We start from the raw sequence: 27,866 nt of genomic DNA, 5'->3' as shown, positions 1-27,866 counted from the left end.
CCCTTGGATTATATCCCCAGCACCCTAAATAAACCAAAAAAAAAAAATGCAAATGTTTTATAAAATGCTGTTTTAGAAAATCTAGTATGTTTTTTACATACTATTACAAGAAATCAAAGTTGTGGTGTTACGAGTTATATTTTTAAACCATTCTATAACACATACTGGTAAAACCAAAACCAACCCCGAATTTTTAAAAATTATGTGACTATTGTTTTTTGGTTGTTTTCCCCCACATGAAAACTTGTGTTCAGGAAGATTAGCCATAATAACTTCTTAAAAAATGTTTAGCCACCGAACTCCCTGTTTCATCATCAATGGTAATGCAGGAAAACTTCAACACAAAGCATTCCCATATATTATTTGCATAAAGCATGTCACTTATGAAATGAAAAGTGATTTCAAGGATTTTAGTGCTGAATCCTCAACTTAAACTTTATTTCCTTGTGCTGAATAGAACAAACACAGATCCATAAACAACAGTCATCCTATTAGGCAAATTCAAATCTAAACTTCTAGTTTTAGTTCAGAAACAAACCAGAGACAGATGGTTAGTCAGGAACTACACAGTAAACAGGTGAACTGATTTCCTTTCTTGGTTTTCTGTAAAAACAGATGAGAGAAAGGTGCCAAAGTACCAGAGTACCAACATGATTTCAAGAAAATATTCAATTTTTTTTCCTAACCCAAGTTAGCTACTGAATAGTCCTCTCATCCTACATGGCTCATTAGGTTCCTGTGTTTCATTGTCTGTGACAAGAAAAAACACATTATCTATTTCTTTCAGACGTAATATGCCAGGTGGGTATCTTCCCCAAATGCTTTAACTCTTCCTCACTGAAAAATTTTCCCCCAAACTTTTAGTAATGAATGAGTACACAAACAACTGGGTATTAATCCCATGGTGCAAGGATTTCCTGCAAAGTACCTTTAATGTGTTTGCATCTGCAGCAAGCATTAGGATGTGCTAAGTTTGGCACCATCAATTAGGCGTGTAACACTACACATTAGACACCAAATCATCCCCCAGATTTATCCATATGAGCAAAATAAAGAAAAACTGAGCAAAAACATAGTTCTGATAAAGGCTGCATTCACAAACCCAACACAGTTTAAAAACTTTTTCCATCGAGGGCTTCTGTTTAGTATTCTTTTGTTAATGATAAATAAAAGCAGGATTATGGAAGAAGATCAAATACTTCACTGTTCTGCTGTATAGTTAAATCTCTTGCTGTAAACTATACCCTCAACAAATCAAAATACTTCAAACCAGTGTTTCAAATACCAAAAAATCATCACTATGTTACTGTTCAGCAACTCCATTCAAAAAAACGTTGGTACGGCATTCTCAGAAGAAAAAAAAAATGCAGTTGAGCCAAATGCTTAAAAGTTTGCATTCTGAGCATTTAAAAGAATCACCCCACTCTGCTTCACTAACTTGAATCTGCCACATTTTACTTCAACAGGTAAAGCACTCTGCTGAGAATATAAAAAGTTATAAAAAGGCAATCATAAAAGATTAAATATTGGTAGGCAAGTTAGCTTTCTTTTAATAAAAACAAAAATAGTTATTGTCTTCTATTTAAATAAGTATCTTTTGTTATAGAGTGTTCCAGTTATTGAAAAAGGGCCCTTAAAAAACCCAACTGCCTACATCTTTAAACCCTACCCCCTCTTGCCCCATAATACACATTTGAGGGAAGAGTCATTTAATGTGCAAATTGGCAAAACAAATGTGGAGGAGAGGGGACTTCTTGAAATGATGTGCCCAATCAATTCTTGGTTTATTCTTTTACAATATCAACTTCCAAAAAGTAAAATAACCAAAGAAGTCTTAAAAATACACACAAAAAAATCATCTTTGCATTCCTTTCCAAACACAAAAAAGTATGTACAGCATGTTTAATAATATGCAATATGCAAAAGCTTTGTGTTGCTGTTAGCAACATCTATACCCACCCACCCTCCTTATTCACAAGTGTACCTCTACTAAACACAATTACATCACTAAGCCTGTTAGTTTGAGAGGGTCTTAAAATGTGTTAAAACTGGAAAATCTTTGTGTAAGGGCTCCACTCATTTGACTCAAGGTTATAGACTTCGACCGTATTCAAAAATTCATTGCCATCAAATCCTCCCACTGCATAAATGGTACTCCCTACAGTTGTGATCCCAGCATTGCTCCTTGGTGAAGTCATATTTCCCATCATCTTCCATTCATTTCTAGTTGGATCATACATCTCCACACAACTGATAGCGTGAGAACCATCAAAACCACCACCTACAAACAGTTTTCCTAAAAGAGAAATTAGACAGAGTAAATCTGAGAGGCTAAAGTAATGAAGAAAACCCCCTAGGCCTGTTTTGTTTTCTTTCTTTTTTTGAAATGGGTTCTTGCGGTGTTGTCCAGGCTGGTCTTTAACCCCTGGACCTAAGGGATCCTCCCATCTCAGCCACCTGAAAGCTGGGTTTACAGGCACATGCCTCTCTGGGTCTGTCTCTTACTAAATGAAACTAGTTGTTTTTAAGTAGAAATGCCTGTTAGTTCTGCCAAAAAGTATTAACTGCCTACATAATGAGGCAATAAGCATTCTCTAGAAGCTAGGGATACAAAATGAGTAACATGGATAAAAACCCATTCCCACATGAAACTTAGGCAAACTTGGTTGGGGGGACCTGCAGCATCTAAATCAAGTACAAGTCTCACAATTCTTTGTGGGAGTTGCTCTAGGACATTAGGATACTTGCTACTATGTCTACACACTTAAGCTTTTCCCTGTGGAGCCATAAGCTACCAAGACTCAACTTTGTTCCAAAAACAATGCTTACTAAATTGTTAAGATTATATAATTAGACATTAAGTAAATCAATTAGATGTGAAAAGGCAACTATATAAAACAAAGTTTAATACTTTGGAAAGACTAAAATGTCTAAAGGTTTTATTTCTAATTATAGAGTGGACAACTAGAAAATACAGGGATTTGCATTTACATTCTTTTGAAATCAAGTTAACTACTGCTGTGAAGGAAGGGAAACTCAAAGTCCAGGATGATATATTTATTGGGTATGGTTTATGGAGTAAAAATGATTTGGAACTTTACTGAGTACACCCATCAAAAGATTGGTGATGCCTGTAATCCACAGTTATTTTGGAAGCTGAGGCAGGAGGATTAAGTTGGAGGCCAGCCTGGGCAACTTAGTGAGACCCTGCTCTAAATAAAATGCTGGGATACAGCTCAGTGATGGAATGCTTGCCAAGCATGCACAAAGCCCTGGGTTTGATCCCCAGCACTGCAAAATGGAAAAAATAGAATATGTATCAAGTTTTGAACTTCTGATTTTGAGTCTCCAAAGGACAAATGCCCAATTCCCATTGCATTAAAAGAGATGGCTGTTTCTAATTCTTAATTTTATAAGTATATAGTTGTTATCATTGACATTTTCTTGGAATTTTAGAACAAACTCTTGCCAGTATCTACCCTTCACCTCTTCAAATGTGGACACTTACCATCAAGAACAGCTACCCCAGCTCCTCGCCTCGCTACATTCATGGGTGCAATTAAAGTCCAGGTGTTATTTTCAGGATTGTAACGTTCTACTGTGTTCAGACAATTCCAAGACTCTGCACCTCCAATTATGTACAGATAACCACCAAGTTCACAGACTGCAGACTGGTGTCTACCTATAGAATCAAGTCAAACCAAGATTACTTCTATAGTTACCCAAACTATGTATACTACACATACTGGTAATGTGTTTATTAAAAAAAATAATAACTTACGAATGTTAAGAGGAGCACAGCTTGTCCATGACTTTGTTACAGGATCAAATACATCACAATTTTTCAGCCCCTTTTGACCATATGGATCAGAGCCACCAACAATATATAACTTTCCATTGAGAGCACACACTCCTATGAAAGTATAAAATATGATTATATACTGATTACTTCATTTTCTTATTTAAATACTGTCTATCTCAGAAGAAAAATATTACCTGCATTACAACGATTAGTTCTCAACTCTGGAACAGGAGTCCAGTCATCGATGTTTGGATCATACATCTCTCCACAACTCAGGTCATCTGAGTGGCCATTTGATCCACCTACCACATAGAGCTGACCCTATGCCAAAAGTAGGAGATGAAAATTTCTACCCTTCTGAAGTTATGAGAAAAAAGCTAAATATGGATTGTTTGTGCAACAAGTGCTTACCATGAGTACAGCCATTTGAAATCGAGCTCTTGGCGTTCTCATGGGAGCAAGGAAGGACCAATGATCTGTATGTGGATCGTAGCATTCAACTGTTCGAAGACATTCTTCTCTGTTATAGCCACCTGTAAAAGAAACATCAAGATTAAACTGGGCTAGGCTTTCTAATCCAGAATGGCTTAGAGTATTGTGCACAATGAGAAAAAGTATGAAATATTAAGGACCCATTAGTTGGTATTTTAACTAAATGCTTCTATTAGTTGAGAATATGGAATTATTCATGTAACTGGGAAAGGAAAAATTTGCCCCACTCTATATTGTCTTTTTCTTTTTTTAAATTAGAAACTGACTGGGCATGTGGCTCACTAGTGCAATAGTAGAGTGCTTGCCTAGCATGCCCTGGGTTTAAGTCCCAGCACTGTGGGGGCGGGGGGGGGGACTCCATAGGAAAATTGAAACAAGATACTAATCTTGTTTCAGTTCACAAAACAACAGTATTTACTTGTTATTTGTATTTACTTTGTTATTTGTATGCAGGAGAAACATTAGTCCCAAAATGTGTAGGCATGCCACAAGCAAATAAAAATGCCTACTTACAGGCTTACCTAGTTAAATTCAAGTCACCAATCCTTTTGGCCTTACCTGCAGCTATGAGTTTGCCATTCATCTCTGCTGTACCCAAACCAGATCGTGCATACTGCATGGGAGACATGGGCTTTTCTATTAGTTCATCTGGTTGCATCTCAAAGCTTAAACTCTTGACTAGTTTTGGAGTACTTGTTGGTGAGCTCTGTGGGCTATTTCGACCATGAAGGAAGATCACACAGAAGATACCATCCAGCACAGCTAGGCACAAGTAAGTGTTATCTGTAAACACAAGAATTCCACATTAAAAAAGAGGAAATCCGTAACTTTTGATTGCTGCATGATTCTGAATTAGACTCCAGAGTTTCCAGCCCAGACTGGAACATTTTCTACTGTTTTCCAAGTTTAACTGGTTCTGAATTTTTTAGGTGGTCAATTTAAAAGCATTAAATTGACAACACTCCTTAAAAATAGATAAGCTGAAGACAAATCTGGTCAGTGTCATATACTTACTTGAAGTCTTCTCCGAAGCAACGATTTTCCACTCATGCTTAGGGCTTTGTACTGTAGCATTTGGAGAAGAGAGACATCCAGTGGAACTGCTACTTATCTGCTTATGGCCATTCTCACGTGGTGGCTTTTTCTGCAAAATCAAAAGGTAGCTACAGAAACCTAGCCAAAGACCATACTTGGTGTACCTTTGTTACTGAACTATTCCATATCACACTGCCAAAACACTGAATAGTTTCCACTTATATAGGACACTTAAGAGCGCACTAAATCTAACACAAACCACCACTTTCAAATCGATGCAAATTACAGGACACAACTACACCTAACTGGTTTGGTCAGGAAAAAACTCAAACATTTCAAATCACATGCTTCAGATCAAGTGTCAAAATGGTATCTCCTCAACAGGGGGATGGGGAGGAGGAAAAAAAGCAAACTAATTCGCATAAGCTCATTTTTTAAAATATTAAGTACAGAATCTCCCAAAAGACATTCTAAATTTAAAATGGCATTGAGTTAATTGAGAGAATATTTAACCTCCCATCTCCAAGAAACTGTCAAATCTAACTAAAGTATATAATGTATCCTTCATACAATGCCAGCAAAAAGTGAGCAGGCATAGGTTCATCCAGTCTCTCTCGAAATATTTTACAGGAAAAAGTGGCAAACATAAGAAATACTTAAGTGTACTTCTTTATGGCTGGTATTATGTATAGGTATCATATAGTGGGATTCTCTAGACAATACCATATCAGAACACAAAAATTTTAAAAAGTAGTAACCAGAAATGAAATGCTAAAAGAACCAAATATTCATAAAAGTATAATATACAGGAACACTGACAAAGGGAAAAATGGGCAAAGCTGCCAATTCAAATGATTCTGACAGAAGAACCACATACATTCTCATATGTAAGCTTCTTTCCAAAGCTTTCTTCCAGCTAGCTACTTGAGCCTTTGCCACTTCCAAGGGATATGATCATTTGGAACTGAGTCAAGAGTACCCTGGGAGAATTGCCAACTGACAGGTACCAGCTTCAGTACTTAACCCACTCTGCTCATTCACTTACTCTGGTGCCCAAGGCCCAAGCACGTGGATAGGTTAAGATTTCTAATGGAACTTTCTGTTTCTAGTGAAAACAAAAAGTCATATAACAACTTACAGAGGAAGATTTGACAGCTACTGGAAGCTGTAAAAAACACTATCAGAAGTCAGGTCTACCCAATTGAGTCAAATGTATGAAAGATGATATATCATGAGCTTTGTAATGTTTTGAACAACCAATAAAAACAAAACAAAACAAAAAAGAAGTCAGGTCTGGCCATTCAGCAAGTGTGGTAAACAGCATATGTGGACTACTTTGAGCAAATACAGAAATGTACCATGTCAATGTCATCATTAAATTCCCGAGACAGCCTGGTATTATTGGTCACTTTATTCATATTATCTCTTTTTCATGAAGTGAAAATAGGTTACACTGCCTCAGATGATACATAAGGCAATATGCTAAAATTAAGATTAGGAATTCTGAGAATGAGGCCCATTCTTCTTATACTGTGACATTTGCCACAGTATAGAAATACTAGGAATAAAAAATAAGGTTTGTATATCTAACTTCATCTGTTATTAGGAATTACAAGGTACATAAAAACCTCATTCCAATTCTTGGGAAGAATGGGTCCAAAGTATCACAAATGAGTGTTATTAAGAAGGTTTACTGCAGCAAAACTAATGTATGGACTATAACTGACAGAATGACTGTGGAAGAAAAAGGCACTGTAACACTGAAGACTAGTGTTATACAACAAACAACTCAGAAACGCAAGTTAACTCCTTGATACAGTATCTATCCCTCACCTTATTTTACATGACCTCCCACAGAAGGATTTCAGTTTACAAATTTATTCTGCCTCCAACTTTCTTCTCCTACCTTACATAGCTTTTATAACATGATTAAATTCTAATCATATTCTTACCTTTCTAATGGCTGCTTCTCAACCTCCTTTTCCTATTCCTGAAAGCTGCAGAAAGAACTCTCATACATTCTATCTTACAAAATGTTTATTCATCCTAACAATTCACATGTGTTAGGATCCCCACAGTTACTCATATAAATTCTTCTTGATTTCTATGGGATATAAAGTATAAGCCCATTCAGGTAGTATTTAGCTACCAGTCTCCAAGAGCAGCATCCTTACATAGATAACTTGCTATCTAACCCCTATCTGCTATATAAATACCTCCAAATACTAAGATTGCTCAAATTTTGCCTCCTCTGTGAAATATTCCTGGTTTCTTACCTCTTGTCTCTATTACAACCTCCCCTTTAGTGCAACTTGTAAGTCTGTATTGTTTAACATCCACTCTGATGAGGTCCTATAAGCAGAAGCTATTTCTTGCATTTTTGGGTCCCCATGCCAAACATCATGACCTGTCACTTACTGGGCATTCAACTTCTGCTTGTTGAAAAACATACTTTAAAAATGTAACTTAAAATATTTAGTTAGTAGATAAAATACCTTTATTAAAAATGCACAAACATGAACAAAATTCTCCACCAACTCAAACCCCAAAATTATTTTAAATAAAGATATTAAGCCACTGTTACCATAGACCTCCACAGAGTTAACACTTGGTACAATAACCACACAGGATATTACTTTCATTTACCTTCTAATTTTTAAGGGAAAACACTCTTTAATCGGGGTTGACTATTTACTAGCTTATCCTTCATAAATATGACGTTGAGTTGAAGGCCAAATTTTAAATACATACTGTATGATCATTTGTATAAATTTCAAACATAGGCAAATGCTAAGATTGCTCAATCTGTTTCGGCATAAGTTAGGCCATGATATCCTCAGGTTGAGTAGGGTTGTGACTAAGAAGGGGTAGATAAAGGCTAAAGATACTAGAAATCTTTTCTTCTTGATACGGGCAGTGTTTATACCAGTTGGTTCACTATGTGACATTTTAAGGTTTGAGGCTAAAGATGTGACTTCAGTGGTAGAATATATGCCTTGCATGTGCTTTGATCCCAAGCACTGGAGGGAAAAATTGTGTACTTCTCTGTATTTTATATGTCCATAAGCTATATGATTCATACCTAAAACGTATGTTTTCTCTATGTCTGAATAAGCATGTGTTTACCCACTAAAGGAAGAGGGAAATGAAACTGGACTTTATAAAAGGCAAAGTTACTTCATCAATACAACAGAACCATACTACTTTAGTTCATTTTGCTCAAGAAACATCTAGAACAAGTAATAACATAGGATGGACCACTTTTAAGTTTATGCCATTTCTAATTTCAAATAACAAGACATCAATAATTAAAGAAACATCCAATATTTCTTTCATAGCCATCAACAACTCAAAGAGTCCTCCTGCAACTCTATCAAAATTGGGCTTATCAATCATGCCTGTTGCAAACAGCTAATTTTTGTAATCTAACCAAAACAAAATATTTTTGTATTGCTTCAACTTACTGTGCTTTTTTCTTACTACTTGTAAACCCTACTTTATGAGGAAAAAAAAACCTAAATGGGATTTTCTAACATGGTGAGTTAACTTCTTTTCACATGGCAAAAATGGTAGTAACTCTGATATGCTTCCTTTCTCCCAAAAATGTTTCTGTCCAGTCATACCAATGAAATTCGTTCACTTTCCTTTATTAAAGGAAAATTTAAGTATTTCATAAAATTGTCCAAATTTTAACCTGAGGTTACCTCAGACTGTGCAATGTGTACCTGCACAAACTGAATGTGGTCATCATCACTGCCAAAGACCTCAGCCTGTCCATCTAGTAGGTTCCCATCAAGCAGCTTGTGATCAGCTGAGTAGTACAAGGTTTGAACCTGCAAAACAGCAACAGAACACCCATGTGGCTACTGTCACCATGGCTACTCCACTAGTATGCAGATTACACAAACGCCTCAAGGTAACCTCCAGTGTGGTTCTTGAGCTTCTTGACTTCTTACTCTGGCAGGATTCCGAAGTAAAGAAAAATACATGTCATGGTGGTAAAAATTTAAAAAGCAAAAACAAAAAAGCAAAATCAAATACAAAATCTTCCAATACTGGCTGAAGAGTCCTTGGCTTGACTGGCTTGAAAGAAATCTTCATTTGTTTCATAGCTTCTATTACATTAAGAAAAAAGGCACTAGTACAATTTATAGACTCTTAAAGAATATACATATTTACAAAAAACTACTGAATAGTTTACACCTTTGAAGATAAATGGTCTGATTTGTATAAACATATTTCTCTCCTGTAGGTAATGTCAAGAAAAACATAAAAAAAAAAAAGCAAAAATTCAAGCAAGCTGTAGTTATCCTCTTTAACAGATGCAAATATATGGCTAGTGCATCTGATAAGTGGGAAATCACAGAACTTAAAAGATCAACTGTTAGCCTTTTTAGAACATAATGACAACAGTATTTTTATAGGACTAACAGATTTGGTAATCCTTTATTGATTCTGAAAGGTTTATGGGGAGCAATAAACTCAAGGTTACTCCACTGCTCCACCTGTATATTTTTAATTCCCACCATTTCTGTATCAATTTTTTTCTTATGTATTTTTTAAAAGTAGCCCAAGTTAAATGAGTGACTTTATGTATTAACAACACCATTGAAAAACACAAAGCTTTAGAGATAAGAATCCTGTAAAGGAGTAAACACCATTAAATCATCATCGTTCTCTGCCCACAGCGGATTTTTCTTAGGAGAACTGGGGCAGGACTGCTGCTTCTTTACGTGTCAATACACTTGAGGTTTCTTCTTGTTTCTTCAGTCTTGGGTATCCTAGTTTTGTTAATAAACCTATGGGGAGATAAACCAATGGGGAGGAACAACCATTAGAAGCTTTACCTACTTGTCAAACTTAAAGCAAAAACCTGTGAAGAAAAATTAAGAATCTACAGAAAACTTCAGTACCACCTCCCATTTCTAAAGCAAATTACATGCTACTTTAAAGAAAGTTAACAGCACATAATAAGCAAAGAAATTTTTAAAAAAGAAAAAAAAAAAAAAAAGAAAAGCAGAAGACCAAACTGAACAGTTCATTCAGCTCACCTGGACACCCCCCCTGTTTCTCAGCTTAGGGGTACCTATAGCAAAATTTAAATTCTTTAGGGTCATGGTTATAAAATAAAAGTGAAAGGGAATCCTTCATGTTATAGCAAAATAATTTTTAAGAATTGTTCAATCCCATTTACTTTAGAACTAACCTCTTCCATCAGCTCTTCCAGACTGTCTCCATTCTCCCAGATGCTACGCTGCACCCAGTTGATTACCTTTGTATACAATTTGCCATTGCTGGGCAAGCAAACATTATCTTCTAGCATTACCTCCAACTAGAGATGAAAAAACAGTGACACACTGTTCAGTATTAAAATGCTAGTTTTTAGTTTAATTTTCAATTTTATAGTGAAGTTGTCATAGATACCCAAATGCATTACATACATTTACTCTAAGTAACCAAAAAACAAAGGAAGTAAACTGGCAGGTGGAAACTCATTACAATGCTAAGAATAATAATTTCAATATATTATTGTTTTCATAACTATTATAACTCACTTGCTTCAATCATCCACAAAGATTCTGTGCATAGAACTAGATAGTATATAATTCATTATTATGTTGTAGTCTTTACCTTTAGTCGGGGAAGCTTAAGAAATTCTTCCTCTTCTGAAATTTGTAACAAATGCTCCTGAATATAAGCATCAACCTTATTCAACAAACGGGAGTCTCCCATACAACTTGCAAAATTTCGGTAAGAGATGCAGCTGGTAATATCCATCCGAGACAGTAAATAATCACCACAAACCTTCGAAAGAAAATAAACAAGTACCAACATTTTTATATATTTATTCTACAAACTATATTCAATGTTAATACTAGGTGAAAATATAAAGAAGAATAAAAAATTGCCATCTTAAAATACAACAAATTTAACAGTGGGAACAACACACATACAACTGACAGACATTAAAGAATGCCATACAATGCAGTTTTTTAAGGATAGACGTGACAAACTGAAAAGGTAAGTAGGGTTCAGAAGTATTTAACTAGAATAATTAGCTGAGGTTTCATGAAAGGCCCTATCAAAACTGCTCTACAAAAGAGATGAATGATGTTGATGTTGATGTTGAGTGTAGAAAGTAGGCAAGAGGCTACAAACAATTTAGTATGGCTGAAGCAAAAGGTAAAACAATTAGGAAATAGTTTTGGAAAAACAGCAACTAAATTGGGAGTATCTAGAATGCTAAACTTAGTAATATTGCTATAAATCACAGAATTTTTGAATAGAGAAGTGGCATTAGAAGAAGCAAAATATATCCAGATAGTATTTTAGTCTTCTGGCCATATTGTCTATCATAATTACTCAAACCTGTCACCACAGCTGTATGACAGTTGTAGATCCTATGTAAATGAATGAGTGTTCTAATAAAACTTTGTAAAAACAGGGGCCTGGATTGTGGCCTGCAGTTTACTGACTTGTAATAAGATAATTAAATGCCTTTTTCCCCTATAAATTATTAAGCACTTCTAACAGGCATTAAATTCTAGGCAGAATACTTTTAATGAGGAACCAAGATGTATAGAAAAACAGAACTAAAAGTATGAATTATATGCTTACTCTTGGGAAAAACAGATGAATATTTTAACTCATCAGAGACTGCAATATACCTCTTCAACTCCTTAGCACATTTCACTGGCACAGCTCTTGGATGGCAATACAGTTTTCTAAAAGTGAGATCAGCCCAAAAGGCCTAAGTCCATGCAGCTGTGGGAGAGCTAGTTTTGTGGTTTTGAGTTAGTTACTTTATAGTAGTCAGTGGTAGTACTACTACCTTATAGTAGTCAGTAGTATATTAGGCAGTGTGTAATTGTGCTACTTAATGAATGCTGACAAAAAATAAACTGACCCCCAGACTAGATGTACTGTATCACTGAATTTCCTAATACTCATATGTCAACCCTAAAGAAAGTGTTTGGGTTTTATAAAAGAGCATTTGGAAATAACATCAGATGGGAAAAAAAATCATTAAAAAAGGAGAAACCAATATATCTACCATGCCACAGAAGACTCTCAAAAGAGCAAGACATTAGCCCAAATTAGTTAAAACAACATATTCAGTTCTTGGGGAAGAAGGGCATTTTCAAGTTTCTGAAACTAACAAAATGTTTTATGATAATTTCTACATTCTGATTATACAAGCTCTCTAGTAATAGTAACCCTTTTATATATTTACTTCTGATATTCTACCTGCTTTACTCGGTCCATCTTCAGCTTTTTTGCTGCAGAATAAACATCTTTCACCAATTCCTTATCAGCTTTCAACCTATTTAAAAAAGAAACAAAAAACAAGCTCTTTATATGTATGATACCAAGGCCTTAAAACAGACTATTTACTTGAACAGATCTAGAGAGACTTGGAATTTTATGATGATATTGCCTAATTATATGGCTTAAAGTACTTACTGAGCAGTGTAGGCATAATTCAACAAGACTTCAACAGCTTCTGGATTGAGATCATCAAATTTAACATGAGAAACTCCATGAGGATCACTATCACTATTAAAGATTTCAAATAAATAGGGACTGCAACAAGCTAGTACTGCTCTGTGTGCTAACATCTCATGACCACAGACCTGAAATTATGAAAAATTAAAATTAGAAGTATTGTGACTTATGTACTTCTCTAGATAATTACCAAACACTCCAGCCTCCTTTATCATACATTTTAGGTAAAGCATTCTTTTAAAAAGTCATTTCATTAAATGCCTATGGGGGAAAAAAACAAAGCAAATCCAAGAATTTAACACCTTTTACTAAAAGATTTAATTCTACAAGTTTCCAAATAATTTAAATACCTGAAGTCGAACATCACAGAACTGGCCACTTTTCCTCAGGGCATTTAATTTGGCAACAGAAGACTCAATAAAATTTTCATCTTCAAACATCAAATATCCATTGGGAATCATTTTTCCTTATAAATTTGGCTAAACACCAGAAAGAAAGCTAAGTTACTTTTTTTGCAAGAAATGGTTTTTTAAAAAATCATATATTAATGTGGTGCCTTTCTCAAAATTCCATCCCATCAACAACATGTAAAAATTTTATTACACAAAAAGTTTGGTTAAAACAACATTGGTACTGAATACCCAGGTTTTTATACCCCCATACTCTGATCACAGATCTTTAAGGATTCATACAGCAGTGGGTATCTCAGAAGCATGAGCCAGGTTTCCATGCCCATTAGCATATTCATTCAGAGGGGAAGAAAATCAAACTCCATGCTGCCCAAGCCCATAATAAGCAACCTAAAAAGCCTGGAAGAATGTGAAATAGCCATCTCAACAGATTTCCTTGGGATTTGTGTTGCTGCCATATCTTTACCCACAAATGAGAAAAAATGTTATAAATCCCAATCCTGTACTTTCTCAGTTTCCATTAAGGACTCTCAATTGGAGATTACTCCTCAAAATTATGTATAATCAAAATTTAAATGGGAAATAACAGCCTTCTTCCTTTGTTCCCATAACACAATTAAAAGTCTTGGTTCCCTATCTGCCAGATGATTTTTTTTTCCTCCAAATGTTTTAAAGTATAGAAACTAGTGAGATTTAAAAAGAGGAACTCTATGCTCCCTTTAAGTTTCACGTATTCTAAAGAACTTATTTCCTAATATTACATAATTGAAACTTATGTTCTTTAAACATTTTTACATTTCACTTATAAACAGCTAATGATTACACAAAATATATCATTAAAAAGTAGTAACAGGAGATTCCAGTTTGAGGTAACTTAGTTTATAGAAAGGAAAAATACAAAAAATGCTTTTTCACTCAAAGGTTACTGACTTCTCTGCCTTTTAAACAATGTGAAAGGCTGCTACTATATTCAGCACAGTCTTTAGAAAAACACTGTGCCCTTTTTGGGCAGGGGATGTAATGGGAATCCAACCTCATATATATTAGGCAAGTACTCTGCTGCTGAGTTACATTCCTAGTCCTAACACTGGATCAATGCTGGATTAGACAGTGGATATTCACTTACCTACTACACTGGAAGAAATGTATTACTGGGAATGCAAATAATCCAAAGGCAAAGGAGTGATGAAATGAAGCACTTAGTCAAGGTATGAAGACAGGTAGCTGAAGTAAAGGTAGATGTGTCTTAAGCTCTAATGGTGGTTCCAAAACTATCAGGCTTGAAAATGATGTAATCAAGTCCTTAAAAGCTATAGACACGAATTTCTTCTGTGACAAAGATGCATCATAATCTGAAACAATGACAAAATTAAGTTAGACACTCAGAATGATCAAAGCCTGCCAATGATCTTTAAGAGATTTTAAAGTAAATGGCAACAATTTTCATACTACATAAAAAATGCTAACAATTACACATAAACACTTTTCACATAACTTGCAACTACTCACATGATCTTAAAAAAATATCCTTCCCCAGAAGGCAGGAGATAATGCTTCATTGTTTGAGTCTCATTGTGTTGTATATCAACTTGTATTAAGTTGACTTGTATACCCAATTTAATAATATAAATATTCCTTAACTCTCTTTATTATTAAATTCCAACTAATATGCAAACATGAGATGTCTGTTCTATATAATTGTTACAAACTTGATATGCTGTTCTCCCAAATGTGCTTTGAATGTCCTGGCCTCTGTACTTTTGTTCAAGTTTTCTTTTTTTTTCCTACCTAGAATTCTGGTAGAATACCTTTGCCAGATGAAATCTTTTGGCCAGTCTCTGCCAAATCCCCACATCTGACAAGTAATTTCTCCCATCTTCCACATATAGAACCCTCTTCTGAAAGGTTAACATGTGGGCTTCCGGCTTGTCTGCCCTGTGCTCTGCTTCTAGGTACAAGCTTGTCTTCCTTGATTCAAGACCCAACTGAAACCAAAGTTTCCACTTTGTCTCTTTTGTATTCATCCAATCTCTCCCCATAACTAGCCTAAAACCTCAACATAAAGATGAGTAATTTGTTGAAATGAACTAGATAAACAAAAAGTATTCATGTCTGTGATTTGGGTGATGATTTTTCTCACATATAGTAATAAAATTCTAATGAAATAACCAAATCAAGGCAGTCAGTCCTCCTACTTTACTCTCCCCCCTTCGCTTTCACATGTCATCAATTATTAGTATCAACTTCTTATGACATTTAAAAAAATCAACTGAACTAAGTAATTATGTGAAATATGTGCATACTTCAAAAATTGGACATCTTAAAATTGCTTTGCTTTATATATCAAATCCACAATTTGAAATCTAACAATTATGTCTAAATGAATCACTTGCCCCAGGACTCCAATGAAGGCCAGTCAGTTCTAATTCAACAAACTTATTTTATTAGTTTTAATTTGTGCACAATCTGTAAGTGAGCTTGATTCCATATGCCCTAACTGGTTTTTCCATAACTTAGGTTTCATTTCAAGGAAACCCAAGAATTCCAATGCAGCCTGGGACTCCTGTTAATGCTCAATGCTTATTCCTTTGTTAAATCTCTATCATACCATTAGGCAATATTAATTTCTTCTGCTTTTATGCTTTCATCTAGATTGGCTATAGCCTCAACCTAAGAAACTAGTTTTAACAGGTGTTTTCCAAATACCCAAAGGCTTCACCCATGTTAGGCAAGCACTCTACCACCAAGACATACCAAGCCCCTGCCGTGCAAATTATGTGATAAAACTATATCCTTTAGCCAGGTGAGATCGCACACACCTGTAATCCCAGTGACTCAGGAGGCTAAGGCAGGAAGATCATAAATTTGAGACCAGCCTGGGCAACTTAGTGAGACCCTGTCTCCAAATAAAATGAAAAGGACTAGAGATGTAGCTCAGAGGTAAAGTGTCACTGGGTTCAACACCCAGTAACAGGGGGGAAAAGTAATAATAAAATATATCCTTTGAAAAGCCAAAATACTGCTGAGATTCACAACTATATTAAACTTTGACCACTTTTTTATCAGCACATATTTGCAAACTTGTCTTGTTCTGAGAATAAAAATGGCATCTATTATTTGACCACTGAATGTTCCTCCTCAAATTTATTTTAGAAAACAAGTAGATGGTTATAATTACTGCAGAACTTTAATTTTTAGAGCAACTCTTGGCATATAACTTTTCGTAGACCCATGTCTTAACAAGAACTTCATCTCTTTAATTTTCTTCTCGTCAGTACAACGCTACTTAATTGTAAAAGCTAGTTGAAGTCCAGATGACATGTAAATTAATGCAAACTTGTTTTTGAAAGTTCACGTTCACTTTCATTAAAATAAACTTGGGCAAATCAAGAGTTTTTAAACTCTTTGTTTTTTTTTAAAGAGAGAGTGAGAGAGGAGAGAGAGAGAAAGAATTTTTAATATTTATTTTTTAGTTCTGGGCGGACACAACATCTTCGTTGGTTATGTGGTGCTGAGGATCGAACCCGGGCCGCACGCATGCCAGGCAAACGTGCTACCGCTTGAGCCACATCCCCAGCCCAAGAGTTTTAAACTCTTCATGAAATTTTTAGATCCTATTTGGTCTATAAAACTGAAGCACAATAATAACTTGCAGGAAAAAAATGGGGAAAATTAATTTTTTTTGAAAAGCCAGACCAAAAGCCCAACTATCCCATAGTCGTAAAAGAGCATAAAAATTATTTTGCTGGGTATTTAAAATATACTTTCAGGTAATCCACTTTAAAAATTAAAACTAGCATCAAATATATTTCAGTTCTTTAGAATAGCCAGTGTAAGAAATGGAAGGCAGAAGACTCATAAATGAATAATTAAACAACTTTAGTATAGTATCACTCAGAATTTCAGAAGTTACCACAGCCCAGAAACATTAGCTTAAGTGACACACAATTCAACAAGTCTTAAAGAGTTGTGAAAAAGGCAGGCACAAATTCTGACCATCAGTAAGAGCAAGATAAAACTTATCAAATTTCAAATTTTCAAAGCATTCTTAAAAGCTCAAGGTAAATTACAACTACTTAAGTGTAAAAGCAATTTTTGAGGCAGCCAAACTACAAAGTAAAATAACACCACCACCCCCCCCCCCCGCAGGGGTGGGGATTGAACCTCACATCATTGAATTACATCCATAGCCCACTTTTTAAAGCCAGAAGCTACAGCTTCCTAGTGACACCTCCACAACCACTAATACCAACCATTATCAAAACTCACCAAACTCTACATTTTTAAACACATGGTTTTGTAATTCTTTGGTTACAACACAAATATTTGTGGTACCAAACATATGGCAAGGCACAAACTGGAATGGAATGCTTGTAACACAATGGAGTTGACTCAATTCCTCAGCGTTGAACACTTTACAAAAGGCCAAGAATAGAGACAAACCAAACAGTGAAAACAGCACAAAGAAAGAGGAAAAGGTATGACAGCACATACATTCCAGAAACTTCACCATTTTGGTTTCAATGGAACTGCAGATTGCAGGATGCATATGGTAACTAGTGAAAGAGGAAGTAAAAGACTAATTCCAAGCTTTAAACAATACTAAGTATGGAGACCATATGGAGGATTTAAGTGAGGAAGCATTAGAGTAGAAAAGTGGGGGCATTGTCTGTAGGAACGGGCAAAACATGGGCACAGGGCAACCAAAGGAGGATTCTGCACACCCATGCATAGTTAACTATGGTAGTGAGGATATAAGGTATTTTAGCTGGGATGTAGTGGCCTCATTACCAAAAATCAGTAATTTTTAAAAAAGAATTTATGAAGCAAAACTTTGTTTTTCATTTGCTGCACAAAGAAAAATAGGAAGGAAGGAGAGTGTCTGGGACTTTCTAATGCTGAGGTACCTGTTGGACATGAAGGTTGCTTTCAAAAGTGTAAAAATATTGGTCTAGCTTTAGAAGTATTTAGAAGGTGAGAGTTGACATTTACAAATTAAGACATACATGGATTTTCTTTGGTTCTAACTCTCCTATTCATAATACTTCAATTTACAGCGTCTAGCACCACACTAGGTAGGAGGATCCCTAACCTTTAAGAAACTCTACCTGCAGGATTTTAGTACATAATCATACTGCTAAAAAGTTAATAATTTTTTAGGGGTACCTCATTCTAGTATCAATGATTAGGATATTTCTCTAATAGGAAAACATTTAAATAAAAAAAATGTACTTGCAAAACCACATTCAATTGCCATCTAAAATATCCATCAAGCAAGAAAAAACACAACTCCAGCTTATTTTTAAGCAAGTAGCCAAAAAAGTATTTCAAACGGGGGGAAGGGGAGATGTTAGAACTGCAAATTAAAACAAAGGTTATAAAAAGTAGTGCCTTAATTAGCTAGAGATTTCATCTATTAAGAAAATAGGAAAACTACTCTATGTTTCTGGTTAGTAAAGTCCCATCTACCTCTAGCTAGTAAATTATACACGTGGCCCTTTGGACCATTTGATGAATTGTTTGAAATGTCAGCTATCTCAAACCATTTCTATACTACGTGTAAAGAAAAAAGTAAATGTACTTCCAAAGCATCTGTGGTTCAAATTTCCCTATGTTGAACTTTCAGTCTGATATTGTCTGATGACTTCCTATCCAAAGCATATGACAGAGACACTTTGTAAAATGCCTGGCAGGACGAAAAAGGAGCAAACCTCTCCACCCATTTCATTTGCAAAAACACAGTGGTCAGCGCCCCCCGAGTGAGTGGCCCATCCGGCAGCCACGGGTCTCACTCAGCGCAGCCAGGCCGGCGCCCACTCCAAAGGCTGGGAAGCGAGGCGCCCAGCGACCGCACACCCCCGCCCAGGATTGGCCAGCCCCGCAGTCATTCAGCGCCGACACGTCAGGGCAGCCGCTCCCTCGCTCCTCCCGCCCCCTTCTCCCCGCGCTTGGCAAGAAAAGCGGGCAACGTGGAGCGGGAACAAAGGACCCCGCGGCCCACGGCGATCGGGGTCTTCGTGCCACCACACTCCAGGTCCCAGAACCTACGCGACTGGAGACCGCTTCCCTGCCCTCACGCGCCGGGCCCCAGGTCGTCTCAGAGACTGGCGCCCATAACCTGAGCTAGGCGGCTGTTCCTGACAGCGAAATCGCAGCTTCCCGCGCTCTTCTTTCGGCGGGTAGTCAGTCCCGCCCTGTGGCGCCCTGCCCCAAACCCCAATGACCCCTCCAGCAAAAAGCTTCTCTTTCCCGCCGCCACTCCCTGGCTTAGATAAGGCCCCCGAGCTGTCCTGAGGAGCGGTCGGCGCTCGCCCTGGGCCGCCAATGCGACCTGGCAACCATGACAGCACCAAGAGCGAACGTCTGCGCGCCGCCCGCTTTTCCTACAGAGTCTGGCGACTGCGGCGGCTTGGGTCGGCCCACTGTGAGACCAGGACAACGTGCCGCACCTCCCACTATCCTCCCGGCCGCCGGCGCCATCCCCTCCTCTCGGATCCCGGCCGCGCCCTCTCCCTCCTCCGCCGACGGTAGGACCAGAGCGTATTACCTGGTTCATCTCTGAAGAGATGGAAAAATTCATCTCTAGAGCTTCGATGGGGAGCAGGAGGAAGCGGGAGGGAACTGGCCCAACGGAAAGCGCCTCGAAGCAGCGGAGGGGGACAGCGATAGAGCGAGAGAACGAGCAGCCAGTCCGCAGCGGCTACGAGAAGGAGGCAGCGCCGCGAACGACTCCCAACAACGAGCTCGCTCACTGGTACAGCCGCGCTGAAGCAGCAGGCGGAGAAACAGCGCAGCGACTGACTCTGAGTGACCGACCTCCACGCGGGTCCCGGAGACACTGCCGCCGCCGGCTGCACTCCCGCGCCGCACCCCCTCGCACGTCACCACGTGCGCCGCCGCAGCCGCCGACGCCTCCCCACCCGCTTCCGGCTAGAATCCATCCGCGAATCACAGGCCAGCTCCAGAAAGATCCCGTTCTAGGCCCCGCCCCCACTCGAGGCCCCGCCTTCCTCCGCCCCGCCCTCCTCCTTCGCAGGCGGGGGCTCCTTCCTTCGCAGCTCAACTCATCTAGGTCAGCGCAAGGTGATCTCCGGGGGGGGGGGGGGGGGTCGTGCAGCATTCCCGCCCTTCCTCGCCCCGCACCCTCACCTCACGGTTTTCGGACTGTCTGGGAACTGGTTCTCCCCTGCCACTCTCACCTGTTCTGCCTTCCCCTAGAGGCACAATAGCCCGAGAGAGCAGACTTGGACGATTAGATTTCTCCGCGTCAGGCTGACTTTTAGGCAACCGCCCTAGACTGGATTTGCCCGCAGTGGACTTCAGCAGTGCTTGGGCACTAGTGCATGCCTTCGGGATGGAGGGGAGTGGGGGTACGGGGGAAAGAGAGGCTCTCTGAGAAGAGGGGTAAATCCTTCGTTTGGCCTGCTTTGAGTGAGAGGATTCTGTAACTTCGAAAAAACAATTGGAGGGGCATAATACTATCAGTGTGCTGTAAAAACCTGTTTACTTCTCTAATTTTTTATGCCCATCAGTGTGCTGTAAAAACCTGTTTACTTCTCTAATTTTTCCCTGGGTTTCTCCTCTGAAAGCCTCAGCTCTTTACTGAAAGAATCAGTTCTGTACTGGTCTTGCCCTCTTTCGGAAAACAGCCTTGAGAATAGGTAGTCCCTTTCCTAACCTCCTAGGGCCTTTTAGGCTAGGAGCACCCCCATCCCCCCATCCCCCCCAGACAGAAGTCAAATCTGTTACCGTGAAACGTTTTAAGCTGTGCTCTGGCATCAACTTCCTATGACTCTGAAGGGCACTCGGGAAAGTTTCCTTGATTGAAGGTGAGGGATTGGGTTCTTCTAGTTTAATGTCGTGTTAGTTTATGCCGATTTGTGGAGAGCACTCCAGCAGTCTACACATAACTTTCTTTGTATTTGATCGCTCAGCTGAATTTGTAGACATTTCTAGGAACTCTTTGTTAATACTTCCTACCATTCTTTACCATTAACTATGTAGTTTATGCTTATGGGGACAGGAAAAATAAATTTGGGTGCCTTCACCTGCGATAGACGTTTTACACATTTTTATAATAAAATCTTGACGCAAGAAGACTTGTTTCCTTTTTTTTTTCCAATTGGAAGAGGAAACAGGAACTAAGATGCCTATTAATATGATTTTTATATTTTTCTTAAAGAAGCCTGATATGTGCTATGGGCTCTTGTTTTGTCTTGCTGGTAATAACTGGCATCAGTGTTCACTTTTTTGCAAATGAAATTATTAGGGTACATAACCTTTAAGCTCCTTTAATAACATAGTTTTCTTCCTTGCACTAAGAGGATATGAATTGCCCTCTTTGGATAAGCACATGACTGTGTGGCCTGCTGGACACATGGTCCCACTTGCTGTACTCTAAATAGTGCCTTTGTGACCTGAAACCGTCAACACTTTTCTTAAAGCTACAGTGTGATTATAGTCAGTGTATTTTTGCCTTTACATATTACCTTCCTATGAATAATGTCATAATTTATGTTTTGTACTTGTCTTTCAAGTAACTCAGTCTATCTTATTACTACATACCTGCTAAAACTTGAAAATGGCACATAAATAATTTCAGATTTATCTATTTTTCTTACAGAAATATTTATTAATAATTAGTCCACTGTATCATTGAACTCTTATATTTTACTTTTGCATTGTAATTATACATAATAGTGGGATTCATTATGCCACATCCATACACTCATATAATTTGAATAATCTCCCAGTACCTTCCCTTTCCCTTTGTTCCTTCCTCTACTTAATTTGTCTTTTTTTTTTTTAAGTTGTAAATGGACACAATACGTTTCTTTTACTTATTTATTTTTTTATGTGCCACTAAGGATCAAACCCAGTGCCTCACATGTGTTAGGCAAGTGCTCTACCATTGAGCCACAACCCAGCCCCAATTTCATTTGCTGTCAAGCTTTGGGATGTAGTTCAGTGGTAGAGTACTAGCCTAGTATTCACAAGGACCTGAGTTTGGTCCCCAGCATTGAAAAATTTTTTTCCTAAGCACTTGTATTAGATAAGGCATATTTGGAGTGTGCTTAATAAAAATAAAAAGTTTTAATTTCATGAGTACCTACTTGATGCCAATCTGCCATCTTTTCATTTTCCTCCCTGATCCTGCTTCAAATATTGTTCCTTTACTAACCTCTTAACGTTTTGTTTTGTTTATTTTCAGGGTATTTATTTCCTAGAACTGCTGTAACAAAGTACCACAAACCAAGTGTCTTAAACAGAAATTTGTTGTCCCATAGTTCTGGAGACTAAAAGCCTGAGATCAAGGTGTTGGCAGGGCCATGCTTCCTCTAAAGGCTCTAGGCAAGGATCTGGTCCAGGTTGTTCTCTGGTAGTTCCTTGGTTTGTGGTAGCAGAATTCCAGTCTTTTCTTTTTTCTAGGGATTGAACCCAGAGCACTTTACCATTGAGACCCATCCTCAGCCCTTTTTATTTTTAAGACAGATGTCACTAAGTTGCTGTGGCTGGCCTCAAACTTGCCATCCTGCCTTAGCCTCACTAGTACCTGGGATTACAGGCATGCCCTATTGTGCCCAGTCACAACATCAGACTTTATTTGATGTTTTCTCTGGGGCTATGTCTGTTGTCCAGATTTTCCCTTTTTTAAAGAATACCAGTCATATTGGAGTAAGTGAACCCCTACTCATTTTAACTAAATCTACAACTGCTTTGTTTCCAAATGAAGTCCTATTTTGAGGCACTGGAAGTTATGTCTTCAGTATATGAGTTGGGAATGGAGGGGGACAAAATTCAACCCATAATACTGTAGTTTAGTTTCTGTCAAGGGTGGTCCACTGGGGCTGGGGATGTGGCTCAAGCGGTAGCGCGCTCGCCTGGCATGCGTTCGGCCTGGGTTTGATCCTCAGCACCACATACAAACAAAGATGTTGTGTCCGCTGAAAACTAAAAAATAAATATTGAAAAATTCTCTCTCTCTCTCTCTCTCTCTCTCTCTCTCTCTCTCTCTCTCTCTCTCTCCTCTCTCACTCTATCTTTAAAAAAATGGTGGTCCACTGACCACATTTGTTAGAAATCACCTTGGATGTTCTTACTAGACATACAAGTCCCTAGGCTTTTACCCTAGACTACTAGAGTTCAAAGAAGGAGTTATTTTGCCACTAGGGAATTTTTGGCAATGCCTGGAAAAACAAATAGGGAGGGGTGCTTCTGGTATCTACTAGACCTGGAACGCTACTAAATGTCCTGCAGTACACCGGACAGTCTCCCACATACACACAAAATTTCCACCCACAACATTTATAGTGCCCAAAATTGAGAAACGCTGCACAAGAACTGCTAAGTCAGAATATCTGGGAAAGGAGCCTAGAAATCTACATTTTGATAAGCATCCCAGCAACTTGTATCCAAACTAAAGTTTGCAAAACCACTGTGGATACAAAAGCTCTGGGTATAGGAACATGCTCCATTTCTCCCCAGGTATTAGTCCACCTCTCTAATTTACTAGTCATGGTAGTTATGATAAATGGATTTAATTAAATATTACTACTTAGCAATTCAGACAATTTATAAGTCATAGTCTTAACATTAAATTGGAATCTTGTTTATATCTTTTAACTTCTGTGCTGTCTGACATTATTTTTTATTAACTGTGTACATTTTCTGGATGTCTTTTGCCTAATGAAAACTGTTGCCAATCTATGGCTTGGCAAAATGATCCTTTGCTGCCTCCTATTCACTGGTTTCTCCTGTACTCTGAGTGACTGGCTTGTTTGTTTCCTGTATTTTTCTCATCCCTTGCAATTAATGCTGCACTTTTCTCAATTTCTTTCTCTTCTTTCTTTTTGGCATTTGAAACTAGTGTTAGGGTACATTAATGGAGTCTTAAGAGCAGAAATTAGAAAATGATGCTGTCATAAAAGTCGTAACAAGCCCAGGGAAAAATCTTAAAATGTCCATACTTCCACTAAAGTAGGTCACTGGAAATTGTTATGTATTGCAGTGCATACCAAATTGAGAACTTGATGCATCTCAAAAAGGTAGTTCTCTTAATGAGTATTCCCTGTTAGAAAAAAATCTCCTGTTTTCTCCATAAAACTTCCATAGGCTTTTCATTCAACTCAAGCAAACTGTTCAGTGAACTTTTTCTAAAAATCCAAAAATTATAAAATTCTTCAGAATACTTAGTCCCAAATTATCTTCACTATTATCCAAGAAGACCATTTTATTGATCACCTTTTACTAGCTTTTCTAAAGTCATTACTACTAAAGGTTTTGAGAATAATTCAAACATCGTCTTCCAACACAGGGGATTTCCTAATAGTTTCTCAACAGTTTCTTAGGGATTAAAACCTCTCTGAATACATGACCATATTTCACGTATGTGTGATATGTCAAAATACACTCTGCTGCTGTCATGTACATCTAAAAAGAACCACAACCAAAAAAAAAAAAAAAAAACTTCTCATGTCATTCAAATATTTTTCCTGGGACATTGTATAACTTTTCAGTCTGCTGCCTCTTTGATGTGTGGCCATGAGCCTTATATTCAGCCCTTGAACTCTAATGTGCAACCTAGGCTTTCTGAAAGCCTTTATCCAAAACATTTCTTTTTTAATCAATCTGATTGCTGAGCATAAGTAAGGCATGGAGTAACAGCCCTCATATTAGCTGGGTTTTAATGTCACTAAAATCAATCATATGAACATGGTACAGTCCATACAGTTCAATCCAGAAAAAGATCTTCTATTGTACTCACATCCAAAACTTGATACCTAATGAATGAAAGTTACGTGATACAGTTCCATTGGACTAGCCAGCCAACTGTTGCTAGTGTAAACTGATCACTCGACATGTGAAGTCAAGAGACTACTCCAAAGAAAAAAGCAGAAAGGACAGCGCAGTTGGGTTGTAACATCAGTTCTCCCTATTTCTATCATGAATGAAGTAAAATGAGAAAATTATGAAATTTTATAAGATCGTAGTGAACTGAGTTTTCTAACTGCTGAAGACAAACATAAAGCTGTTATCTAATGGTTCCTATTCCTTGAAAATAGTGTCTCTTGCCATGCTTCTCCAAAACTGGGCTCCTGGGGATGGAATTATCAAGTGAAATGTGTTATTTGTCAGTCATCCCTAATATCTCAACAGAGAGAAAAATGTGAAAGAAAAATTATGGTGACAAAATATACTACCAGCACTCCTTAAAGGGTCACCATGTCTGAGATACCCTTTTTCCCTTTAACACTTTAACACCTTTTCAACAACATACGCATATGTGTCCCCCGCCCCCCCCCTTCTTTTTGTTAGCTGCAGATGGACAGCGTGCCTTTATTTTATTTATTTTATTTATATAATCCAGTGCCTCACGCATGCTAGGCAAGTGCTCTACCACTGAGCCACAGCCACAGCCCTCCTATGTGTCCTTTAAGACCCACTTCGTACTTTACCACTTCCAAGAAGCAGGCTAGTGTAATGGAAAGATTGCTAGATTTGAAGGCCTAATTGAAAAACCTAGCCCTCTTACTCCACTATCTAAGACAGATCTCTTGGGAACAATAAAACAGAATTGTATACTTGGCACATAGTGGATAATAAGTAAATATCTATTTTAAGACTTCCCCCAGTTTCTTTCTCTCTTTCTCTCTCTCTCTCTCTCTCTCTCTCTCTCTCTCTCTATATATATATATATATATATATATATATATATATATATTCTTCCATCTTTCTGAATGCTGACATATCACTTGTAAAATTTACTTGAAACTTAATCCACCACAGTACTTACATATCTGCAAACCTAGAACTGAGTGATCGAAATCTTCAAAGTACTTAGCAGCAACCCAGACCCTCATATTCCTCTGCCTTCGGACATTTAGACATGTTGAATGAATGTTAAAAATCACAGGTGCTTCTTATAGCTCTTTCTATGAAATTGATGCTTCTAAATAATGAAGATAAGTAGTGATGAAAACCAGAGCCACAGAAGGCTACAAAAATAATAAAGGAGGGTGATATTGAGGCATATCACATACCACAGGGTCTAAAAGTACCTCAAGAAAATTAGAACAAGTTTGATCTTCTTGGCTAATTTTGTCTCCCAATGAGGCTTAAGTATACTGAAGGGGGATGTAGGAGCCTCAACTCCTCTTTCCTCTCTCCTATTTTCATGGTAGTTTTTTTTTTGTTGTTTTTTTTTTGGTTTTTTTTTTTGGTGCTGGGGGTTGAGCCTAGAGCCATGTGCATGCAAGGCAAGCATTCTAACAACTGACTTATATCACCAGCCCAGTAGTTTCTGTTCAAGGTGAGAGCATGGAAATCCATACTGCTGTGGGATGTGGGAATGGAAGGGTAACCTATTTTGCTTTGTGCTTAGCTCTAGGGGGAGGAAGACCACAATTTATTTTGTATTTAATCAGAGCTCTGAGTCTAATGTTTGTGCACATAATTTTTGACTTCTAAAAAGTAGACTACTTGAAGTTTTAAAAGTGATTTTTCCCATCTTTCCTTCCTTCTTTGTACCAGGGATTATACCAAGGTCTCACACACATTAGATAAATGTATTCTACTTTTGAGGTACATCCCCAGCCATTTTTTCTTTTTAATTTTGAGACAGGGTCTCACTAAGTTGCCCAGGCTGACATCAAACTTGAAATTCTCCTTCCTCAGCCTCCAGTGTAGCTGGGATAACAGGTGTGTACCTCCAATGCTACCTGGAATTGATTTTCTTTATGTCCCTGGAATAGGAAAATTTTCTCCTCTCTGCAAAGTACTAACATTTTCTTTACTATTAAAGAGAGCCTGTTAAATTTTAAAATGCTTTCTTCAATAACTTAAGGTGTCTTAAATGATTTTAAGATCTGCTGAATCATAAAACTTTTATTGTTTTTACTGTATCTGGATTGAATTTATGAGTATCAAATCTGTATACAAACTAGGGAGAAAAGTCTTTTAATTTATATACATTTTTAAAAGGTACAGACTTGCCTACTGAAAAATTAGGCAATAATTAATTGACCTAATTCATTAATTGATCACATTGTCACTGCATAGAATTTCTAGATAATTTCTTAGTATTGCACCAATTTTTACCATCACACTATGTTTAAAATGTGTTGATCTCTTACCCAAAAGGATAACAATATAAACATACCTTATAATGAATTAGCTTGAACTTCTTCAAGAGTCTACATAAGAAAAGCCAGTTATACAAAGTTTAAGACCCTTAAAGAAGCAAGGTCATTTCTTTACGTATTATACTTAACGTGGTGCAAAGAATTAAACACAAGTTATTAAGATGTTAGAACATAAGAATGTGTGTATGTAAATGAAAGAGAACCCTGCTGCCTATACTTCTTCCAAATGAGCTGATGGGGTTAGGAAAGGTATCATTGCAATAATTTTAGTCTAGAATGGACCCCCAAAGGCCTATGTGTTAAAGACTTGGTCCATAGGTTGGCACTATTAGGAGATATTAGAACCTTTAAGAGATGAGACCTAATGAAAGATCAGGTCATTGGACATCCTTGAAGGGGATAGTGGGAACCCAGCTCTTTCCTATCTTCTTCTTTTTTCTTTCTTTCCTGGCTGCTATCAGGTGAGTACCTTTGTCTGCC

The 27,866-nt window shown here is 37.6% G+C and overlaps 2 protein-coding genes across 4 annotated transcripts; one reads left to right on the top strand and one right to left on the bottom strand.

Moving 5' to 3' along the window:
- Positions 1–1,106: 1,106 nt before the first annotated feature.
- On the bottom strand, positions 1,107–19,922 carry IVNS1ABP (influenza virus NS1A binding protein). Of its 3 annotated transcripts, XM_081299042.1 has the most exons (15): positions 19,793–19,922; positions 14,372–14,597; positions 13,186–13,314; positions 12,794–12,963; positions 12,578–12,653; positions 10,961–11,134; positions 10,536–10,661; positions 9,055–9,162; positions 5,309–5,438; positions 4,853–5,077; positions 4,214–4,335; positions 3,997–4,123; positions 3,782–3,913; positions 3,509–3,682; positions 1,107–2,296 (listed from the first exon to the last, which is right to left on the bottom strand). In XM_081299042.1, exons 3-15 carry the CDS (start codon positions 13,294–13,296, stop codon positions 2,043–2,045), a joined length of 1,929 nt encoding a protein of 642 aa, XP_081155168.1. In that variant the 5' UTR covers positions 13,297–13,314; positions 14,372–14,597; positions 19,793–19,922; the 3' UTR covers positions 1,107–2,042. The 3 variants fall into 3 exon arrangements, with proteins under 3 accessions (XP_081155168.1, XP_081155169.1, XP_081155170.1); XM_081299043.1 differs by lacking the exons at positions 10,536–10,661; positions 10,961–11,134; positions 12,578–12,653; ... (2 more) ...; positions 14,372–14,597; positions 19,793–19,922 and adding an exon at positions 9,988–10,109; XM_081299044.1 differs by lacking the exons at positions 1,107–2,296; positions 3,509–3,682; positions 3,782–3,913; ... (3 more) ...; positions 5,309–5,438; positions 9,055–9,162 and adding an exon at positions 9,989–10,128.
- On the top strand, positions 19,812–27,866 carry LOC308651642 (uncharacterized protein; the record flags this gene model as incomplete). The annotated part of the gene is made up of 2 exons (XM_081299045.1): positions 19,812–20,317; positions 27,848–27,866. 2 exons carry the CDS (start codon positions 19,812–19,814, stop codon positions 27,849–27,851), a joined length of 510 nt encoding a protein of 169 aa, XP_081155171.1. The 3' UTR covers positions 27,852–27,866.

The sequence above is a fragment of the Spermophilus citellus genome, assembly GCF_964194105.1.
Source record: "Spermophilus citellus genome assembly, chromosome: 6".
NCBI lineage: Eukaryota > Metazoa > Chordata > Mammalia > Rodentia > Sciuridae > Spermophilus > Spermophilus citellus.
Note: the sequence above shows the minus strand (reverse complement) of the source record. Positions and strands in the feature narration are given on the sequence as shown.

Bases quoted from the DNA above. Each gene is read 5' to 3' on its own strand.
- IVNS1ABP (XM_081299042.1), bottom strand. From the start codon at position 13,296: ATGATTCCCAATGGATATTTGATGTTTGAAGATGAAAATTTTATTGAG. The intron at 12,964-13,185 runs GTATTTAAATTA...TCATAATTTCAG, and splicing joins TCTGTGATGTTCGACTTCAG to GTCTGTGGTCATGAGATGTT. The intron at 3,914-3,996 runs GTAATATTTTTC...ATACTTTCATAG, and splicing joins AACTAATCGTTGTAATGCAG to GAGTGTGTGCTCTCAATGGA.